General features: G+C 36.0%; 1 protein-coding gene across 4 annotated transcripts in view; it reads left to right on the forward strand.

The window, feature by feature from the left end:
- Nucleotides 1-9,751, forward strand: part of RBMS3 (RNA binding motif, single stranded interacting protein 3) — a 725,478-nt gene that overhangs the window by 581,869 nt on the left and 133,858 nt on the right. For all 4 annotated transcript variants that reach the window (XM_012644534.1, XM_012644536.1, XM_012644535.1 and 1 more), the window contains one exon: nt 7,513-7,619. In XM_012644534.1, the coding sequence (XP_012499988.1) occupies nt 7,513-7,619 (107 nt within the window). The remainder of the gene's footprint in view (nt 1-7,512; nt 7,620-9,751) is intronic.

Raw genomic sequence — 9,751 nt, forward strand, 5'->3', positions numbered from 1 at the left:
TCTATTATAGCAGTCACTACAGTCTATTAAAGTTTTCCTTTTACTTGGCTTTCTCTCCCTCTAGACTGTGACCACTTTGCCAGGTGCGAAGCCCATGGTGGTACAGTATATAAGTATATATCAGGTACTGAATAGATTTGAGTTTAAAAAAAAAAGAATGACTATATTAAAAATGTTTCTGAGTTTTATTATTATCCTTCTATCAGTATCATTTTTTCATCCATTAGTATGAACAATTTAATGTGCAAGTTACCCAGAATATCACAGGGATAGTTGGGGTTTTTTGTTTTTTTTTTTAAGTTGAAAACTAATTCAAATCCACACAGTACTTTTAGAAAAAGGAATTTCTGGATTAGAATTTTATAACATTTTATCTTATAATTCTTAAAATTCTTTTGTTAAATTCCTAGTCTCATTCCTCCATCGCGCTAAGACTTTACAAACTCACTTCCAGTAAACTGCTTCTCTTGTCATTAGCTTATCTTCTCTACCCAGCTCCTCACACCTTACTTTTATTTTTTTTTCTGAAGTAAGATTTATAATCTATCTGAAGTGAGGAACTTTTAAATTTAATATTTAAACCACCAGACTAGGGACTGTGGTAATAAAGAAGTATTTAAAAACCATCACCACAATCTAATACTAATACTGCAAAATTTAAATGAATTGAATTCTAAAAATCAAAAATGTTCAAATTCTCCAAGGGAAAGCAGAAGTTCTGCTATTGAAATTTATTAGATGCTAATATCTACTCATCAGTATGATGTTAGAGAGCATTCTTAGTGACTTATCACACTTCAGATATTTTACATTTTAAATAGAAAACCAAAATAAATTAATTTTGCTAAGCAAAGTTTTTGCTGGTGTTTTGTTTGCTTAAAACAGCAAATCCTGTAAGCCATTATATCATCATATCAGTTTATGCATTGGATGTTTCATGTTTAATACGAAGTTTGGAAGACAAGAAATACTCCACTAAACAGGCGAGCAGTAATTACTCCTTCATAATTACTGTGCAACTTTATTGCCATGCATTGTTATAATTATATTTTAAATACTCCCTATTTGCATGATAGACCATAACATCTTCTAGCACATTACAATCTGTGGCTTATAACAGCGTCTCACTTCCACAAAGGCCTCTTCTTCATTTAGTCTCATTTTAACTACTGTTAAAAGAGACTAAACAAAATTAGTTGGCACCATAATCCTGCAATAAGGAAATTGTAGACAATATAATATTTCTGTGCTACTGAAATCATCTCATTATTCAGAGGATTTCATGTTTAACATCTAAGATGTATTCCTCCTTCAGTTAAGAAGCCAGTCATAACCAAAACAGTCCTTCTCAAACTTAGTTTGAGAAGAACACAAATCATCTGAGTATCTGGTTAAAATATAGATGTTGATTCAGTTGGTCTGGGAAGGGGCCCAAGATTCTGCATTTTTAACAAGCTCACAGGTGGTGAACACCTTTGCTGCTGGTCCATTGACCTTGCTGTGAGTAGGATCACTTCATGTATTATCTATACCTAAGTGCAAAATGCTGTTAACAATATGCACATACACACATACACTCCAAAATTCACCCTGACCTCCACTATGCTAACTTTCTATCCCCAAGCCTTGGAAACTAATTGCTCATATCAAAGGACTTATCTAACACAAACAACATTGAACCTATGAATACCTGCTACGTAAGCACTAGATAATTTCACTCTGTGGTGAGCTAGGGTAGAGTCGAAGAGAGCTTCCTTGCATTAATAGTTTACCAGACAGAGGATATGTGTGTGTGCGGCGGGGGCGGGGGGCGTAGGTGGGTGGAGAAACTGTGTTTAGAAGTGAGGGAACCCTAAACCATTCAGGCATGGAAGGATACTGATGAAGATGTTACTAAGGGGACAAATCCTTACCTACTAATCAAGGAATTTGTATTTTATCTCATAGGTATTTAGGAATCACCTAATAACTGGAAGATTGTAAGAATTTTAATTCACCTAATTTGCTAATGTTTTCCTTGCCACTCTGATATTCCCAAAGGGAATATCAGAATTAGACTCCTAGAATTCAAGGATAATCTTACGGATACCATCCATCTCTTTTTTTTTTTTTTTTGAGACAGGGTCTTGCTCTGTCACTCAGCCTAGAGTGCAGTGGTGTGATCATAACTAACTGTAACCTGAACTCCTGGTTATAAAAAAATTTAGTAGAAGAATCCCTGAAACAAATATTGCCAAATAATTATTAATATATTCTAGCTTGCCAAGGATCAAATATATATAGACTATGAGATTCTGCATTTTAAACCTACCTTGAAGCTTTCCAATATTGAAAAGAGAACTTTCAAAGAATTATTTTTAACACTAAGAGAAATCTAAAAAGTCATGAGGTGAGACTTTCTTACCTTTCAACTGAGATGTCTTTGTGAATTGTCTTGTAAATTTTATACTTTCTTAAAGATCTCAAATTTTAGCCACCATGATTTTTGAGGATCTTCATAAACTGTTAGGCTATCGATATTGATAGTGACCTATCTATATTTATTCACATTGTTAAGTTGAAACATCTGATGTTACTATATTAATTTTAAGATAATTATAATGAGAATACAGATAGGGCCAAAATGTTTTACCAAATGCATTAAAAAAAAAAAACAGAAATGAATTTCCAAATGTGTCATTTAAAAAAGATGGATAAGGCCAGGCTCAATTCTGTAATCCCAACACTTTGGGAGGCTGAGGTGGAAGGATTACTTGAGGTCAAGAGTTCAAGCCCTGCCTGGCATCATAGTGAGACCCCATTTCTACAAAAATAAATTTAAAAAATCAACCAGGCATGGTGGTGCATGCCTCTAGTTCTAGCAACTGAGGAGGCTGAGATGGAAGGATCATTTGAACCCAAGAGTTTGAGGCCAGCCTGGACAACATATCAAGATCCCATCTCTAAAAAATAATAGTAATAATAATTAGAAATGAAAAAAAAGAACAGGAAGCATTCACTGTAGGCAACTATAGATCAACACAAATAAGAGGAACATGACTTACATCATACTCAGGAGATAATGGAAGCCAAATTCTGGTAATGACTCAGAGAGACCCAGTGCTGTAGTGGCCAGATGTCTCGAATGACAAGCTATAGTAAAACAAGAACCATTTCAAAAACACAGAACCTCTCCATGAACACATCTTCTTTTTACTTTTCTTGAAGTATAGTTCCATGTCCTGCTGATGAAATCTCCATAGAGTTAAAATTGAACAGAGCCGATGAAAATAAAGCCACTCTGAATGCTGCAACATTGACAAGTGATCAGGTTTCCTAGCTGATAACTGGAAAGTGGCTAAAAGAGATGCTAAGCAATGATAATTGTTGCTGCTAAAATGGATTTAGTATTTATTCATGTACAATACACTCTTTTAAGCCCTTTACATGCATTAATTTATGTGATCTTCGCAATAGCTCTATCAAATATTTAGTATTATTATCCCCATCTTATACATGAGAAAAATGAATCACAGAAATGTTTAAAAAGAAACAAAGAATAAAAAACTTACCTGATACCTTGTAGCTAGTCAGGAAGCCAGACTTCAAACCCAGGAAGCAAACTGGTGGTACCCACTAACAATTAAATGCACCCAGTGGATGTGTTAAACACAGCAGGGGTCCCCAGCCTTTTTGGCACCCGGGACGGGTTTCATGGAAGACAATTTTTTCATGGACCAGGGTTGGGGGCGGAGGAGCTCAGGCGGTGATGCAAGTGATGGCGAGCAGCTGTAAATACAGATGAAGCTCCACCTACTCGCCTGCCATTCACCTCCTGCTGTGCGGACGCCCTCCCTTCCTAAGTTTCATGGAAGATAATTTTTCCACGGAAGACAGTGAGAATGGGAGGGGAGCTCTGTGGCCTGGTCCCTAACAGGCCACGGACCAATAATGGTCCACGGACCAGGGATTGGGGACTGCTAAAGCCTATAGAAAGATGAACTGCCTAAAGAGAAGCCACTCTTAGAACAAGGACCTTAAAAGCATCATTATAAGAGGACCCTAAAGATAACCTTGCTTCAAAGAGTAGAAAGTATGGCTCATACAAGCCATTACCCAAGAAATATAAAAGGTAGAATTTAATGATTTAAAGATAAATTACCATTTGCACTAGTAAGTGTGTTGTTGCAACCATGAGGCAGAATAAAACTCTGGAAACTAACAGCAAAGATGTTAGGAGCAAAATAAGCAAGTTGGTCCCTTTTTAAATACAAATACGACATAAGCTTAATAACAGAAGCTTTATGATTTTAACAGAAAACTAAAATCAGGACTGAGGAAGGAAGGGAGTGGCAACATGTTCCCCATCTATAAATTACACATCCAAGAGGATACTCATTCTTTGCCAGGACATATTGGATCTCTAATGATCCTTTAGACATGGACTGTAGGACATGCAAATATAGATCTGGACAAAAATGAAAGTACTTATGTGTGGTCAAATCCCAGTTATTTGGACACAGCGCATAGAGGCATGACAAGACATTTTCTTCCTTGAGGGTGACACTTAGCAAATCATTCTAACTGAGAATGGGCATAATTGTACTTAGTGGTTTAACTGCTATCTGGGTTTAAATCCCAGGTCTGTGATCTGGGATGAGCCACCTAACCATTCTGAATCTCATTTCCCTCACTTGTAAAATGGGGGGAAATATTAATTGCCTCACAGAGTTGTAGTGAGGATTAAGGGCAATGATCTATGTAAAGTGAAAGTGCTTGATAAATTTTAGCCAATTAGCACGAAATAGTGAAAAAAATTCTTTCCTTGGGTAATGATCCTTGGTTAAACAAGAAGACTATATTTGAGTAGAAAGAAGCTTCTGACTTGTAGGGGTGATGATTTGTTCATTATCTTGACAGTAGTGATGATCACATGGGTATATGCATATGCCAGCACTTACAGATTGTATAGTATGACACATACAGTTTATTGTATGTCAGTTGACTCACTAAGTCTCTTAAAAACAAAACCAGAAAAGCTTGTGTGTGTGTGTGTATGTGTATGTGTATTTAGTTGCTAGGAAAATCTTTTACCTAACAGAGGCATATAAGGCTGATACCCCTCCTCACAGGAAATTGGAACCAATTTCTTTATAGCAGGAAATGTACGGTTTGTCTAGATTTATTAACCTTTTGTGAGAAATCTGTACTACTGCCAGTGATGAACCAACATGTTTGCATGACCACCCCATTTTAATGGATATATGTATCATAAATCTTCAAAACGGCAGGAGATAAAATACAAAGAATGATTTTTACATATTACATAAATATGTAGTTTTGAAATCTCACAAGAAATTTTCTTACTCATATAATATTGGAAATCAGTGATTGCATTTAACCTTTAAGTTTTTCATCAGGAGTAAGAATTGACACTACTTCCTACATAAAGTCAGCAACTTTCTGTAGATTTTCCATGAAGCAGTCTTTCTCTTGTGTGATTTTGTGGCTTCCTCAAAGTCACCAAAGTCAGAGGCTCCTCAGAGCAGCCAGCTGAAAAACACTTGTGTTCAGTGAGGCAATGACATTTATTGAGTGCTCTTTATATACAGAGCTGTGTGTTCTGTATAGGGCAAAAATGACATTTTATTTTTCATTTCTCTTGGTCAATGGTGACCCCTGTCTCTTTGAGCCATTTCCTTCAGTAGTGATGAACAGAGATGTGCTACTAAAGAGTAAACTAAGAGGATTAGACAAAATATTTCTGCCCCATAGAGCCAAATGATTTCCAAATATTTATTTGTAGATACCTGTTTGTCTTTATTCTTTTTCCACTATTGATTTTGGAAACAATTATGGATTCTCATGAATTCTCTGATAATTTTTAGCTTTATCCAGATGAACAAATGCAAATAATCTAGCTGGAGATGGGAATGAGGAAGAATGGATGTTGGGGAAAACTATGTCAATTATCTATTAAGACAGTAGTGCCGCGCATCAATTACAAAATCTTAGTCGTATCAAACAATAAAGATTTCTTTAGTTCACACATTTGCGTGCTAGACTTGACTTATATCACCCGAGTTTATACATTTTTCTGTGGTCAACTGCAGGTAGCTCTGTGTTGCTGCTGATCTTGGATTACTCATTCACATGTCTGGGTAGTGGCTGGCCATGGGATGATCTAGTACAGACTTGGCTGAGATTGAAGGGATGACTCATCTCCATTTTCATCTTATCCTCCAGCAAACTAGCCTGGGCATATTCACACAGCCACACAGAAGAGCAAAAGAAGCAAGCTTCAACGCTTAAACCCATTTCAAGCTTCAGCTGTGTCTCATGTACTAATGTGCCGTTGGCCAAAGCAATTTACATGGGGTGAGACCAAGAGTCAGAGTGAGAGGGCTCCACAACATTGCACAGCAAAGGCCAAGGACACAGGGAAGACTAAAAAAATAGGGCCAGTAATACCATTAGTCTTTTGCAGAACACATTTCCTCAGGGAGTGATGGTCGGGGGTTCATTTTGGTTTTCGGACTATAAACTGACAAATTAATATTTGGTTTATTGAAGCAAATAAACTAACATGTTAACCCTCCCAACCATATTAATGTATTGACCAAGTTTGCCAGGCCAATATGGCTCTCTTTTTATTCATTCCTTCATTCATTCATTTATTCATTCATTATATTTGTGGTAATGATAAGCAGCAATTTTCCATTCAAGTGAGGATGTGAGAGCGAACATCAGTTCTCACAGAATAATTTTGCCCTGTTGGGTTTTAAAAGATTGTCATTTTGCAATGTCATTGTTGGAAGAGGAATTCTGACATACTTTAGTTTTGGTCACTTTCTCGTAGGAAATAAATATCCGTAAGTCATGCAGGACCACCACAATCAGTTGTGATTCGTGAGTTATAGCCATATCCTTTAGCTATATTTTATCATGTGGGTTCACTTAACAGTCTAATGGTTGTTCTCTCTGGGAGTCTATCTAGATTTTACAGAGAAATTGGAGTGAAAAGAGTTGGGTGGGGGATCAACTTCTTTGAAATTTGCAGAAGATTAACGAAAAAACAAAGCTAATTTGATTGCAATTAGCAAAATATCTCCCTTTTTAGAAAGAAGTTCCTAAGCATCTCTTTCCAAAATTGAATCCTACAGTGAAAACACAGTTGCACTGAGGGAGAAATATTTATCCACTCATAAATACCAATTTTGAGTATGTTTCTAACATAACTGGAAGGGTCAGTGCCTGTCTCTTTACTTCCAAGGCGCGTTCACATTCTGCTTCAACTGATTATTTTTTCAACAATATTTGTTATGTTCTTTTATGGTCTGCCAGTACTTTTTTTGAATCCCAGTTAGTTAGAACAGCAGCCAACAGAGTTGAGACTAAAAGGGGGCCAAATATCTCTCCAGGAGCAAGACTTTACTTCAAAAGATATTCATTACAAAGCACTACTGTGATTCAAATAATCACTTATTTTTAAGGGGGATTTGCTAATATAAAATTGGTTTCTTATCTTCCCAGCCCCCAGTGAGCCTTTACTGTGCAAATTTGCCGACGGAGGACAAAAGAAGCGACAGAATCAAAGCAAATATACTCAGAATGGGAGGCCTTGGCCCAGGGAAGGAGAGGTGAGTCCTGATTGACAACTTTTGCTCAGAAATTTGGCAGCAGACATCCCTCAGAATGGTGGCGAGGCAGACATTTGGTGCCATGATGAAATTAGGTCCCGTGGAAAACCAAATAACTTCAAAGGGGCAAGTGAGTAGCCCTCTATTAATGTGTTCAGGATGAAATTACTTGAGAAGGAGTACAGGACTTCAAAATTAACCTCAATTCTGTAATACAGTAAGTCTTCTGTCCTTAACCTAACTTGAACCTGAAAGGAACTCGGTGAAAGACTTATCCACAAAGAATTGATCTGTAATTGTATAATAGTTATAAAATGAGGATATGATTGCTTAAGAAAATATTTTCAGTGAAATCATAGTGAGAGTTTGAATGTTTATGTTTTGAAAAGGTAAGCAAAATTTTAGATTTTTTTCATCCTGCCATTGAGATGATCTATTTACACATGTACATATATTTATGCATATGCCTATATGTTCATAAATGTGTTGATATGTGTCTTATTTTTATATATATCGATATAAAATATGCCATTTTCTGTTGGTCAAAAAGGAGGAAGAAAAGTTGATACATACAGAATTCTGCTTTTCACAACAAGGAAAAGGAAAAACATCCAACAGTTAACTATCCATTTACCTTCTTAATACAAATTGGTAGAAAAGCAAGCTTATGGATCCAATACTACTTGGGACTCGATTCCCTTTGGTTACTTTTTTATAAGCAGACAAGGAAAAGGCGCCTGGGCTTCTATGAGGTCTTTTCATTATTTGTAAATTGGAATGGAGTTGTTTGAATGACTTGAATAAATGCCATTTTGTGCCAAGGCTATAATTTCAACAGAAGAGCTTTATTTAGTATTTCTATTCAAAGCACCTACTTCATCCATTTATCATTTAAGAGGCATTGTACTTGATGCCGCATTTTACACTTTCAACACTGAGAGCAGCTGTAAGAAAGAAAGAAGCCTGGAGTTTTTCTCAGCAAATCCTTTAGCCAATTTTCAGTTCTTAAAACTATTGTCTATTTCGAGTGTTTCCATGCAGGTCTCAAAACCCTTCTTAAGGTGTATAGTTATGTTCAAGTACTATATAATCCATAACTCAAAACATTAAGACATGAAAACCAGAATAATCATTGAGCATTGAATGCTAATAAAAAAAGCAAGAGTTTTAATATCTCCTTAGAAAGGCAATATATTTTATTTTCTATAAAGGAGGTGGTGGGGGGATGATACATGTGTCCTTAGCGTGGGGTTTAGTGCATCAGTAGGTGACTCCATTGCCCCCAGAAGACTGCTGATGCCTGATGGTACTCATTGTTACATCCAGCCCATGCCAAAACATCCATAGTCTAAAAAGACTCATTTAAACTTGAAAATTTGGTTGGATAAATGCCTTCTAATTAGAGCTATCTTTGGATCACAGACCAAAGACCAAAAAGCCCCAAGACTCAATTAGGTAAGTTAGCACTAATGACTGAAACTTCAGTTTCTGTCTCCTTAAGAACCTGTAATATAACCTTCACACAATAGATGGCAATTACAGCAAGACACTTCATCACAGTCTACATTTCTTAGAAATCAAATCGATAAACACAAAATAAATGTAGAATTAGCACTTCCACCCAGCTACGGTACATAAAATCTAGGGCTTGTGGTTCAGAGCATGGTAAACATCATAGGTACTATGGCATGGAACCATTGTAGAGTCAATTTTAGGACCTAGAGCACCTTGTAATTTAGATATAGGTCTTAAAGGTATATTCCTACTCTTTGTTTTCAAATGTTGATTTTTAAAAACTAGATTTTCTTGTTAGACAATGAAAATCAAAGGACCATAATAAATTTATCTATGACCAATTAAAGTATATTCCAAATGTGTAGACACATTGAAAGGGGAGAAATCAAGAAAAGAAATGATATGCACTAGAAATATGCTTATCAAATTTCTTGATTTGGGGATGAGCATGTTAATTTGTATTCTTTGACGGTGGTCTTAGAAGTGAACATACCAAGAATGTTGTTATTATATTTTTTTGCTTCTATTTCCCCTGTATTGTACTTGTTAGAGTAAAGTACATTAGCATGGTTGATAAAGTATGACATAATACAAAATAATACAAAAATCAACAGTAT

Source organism: Propithecus coquereli, unplaced genomic scaffold, assembly GCF_000956105.1.
Source record: "Propithecus coquereli isolate 6110/MARCELLA unplaced genomic scaffold, Pcoq_1.0 Scaffold214, whole genome shotgun sequence".
NCBI classification, from domain to species: Eukaryota; Metazoa; Chordata; class Mammalia; order Primates; family Indriidae; genus Propithecus; species Propithecus coquereli.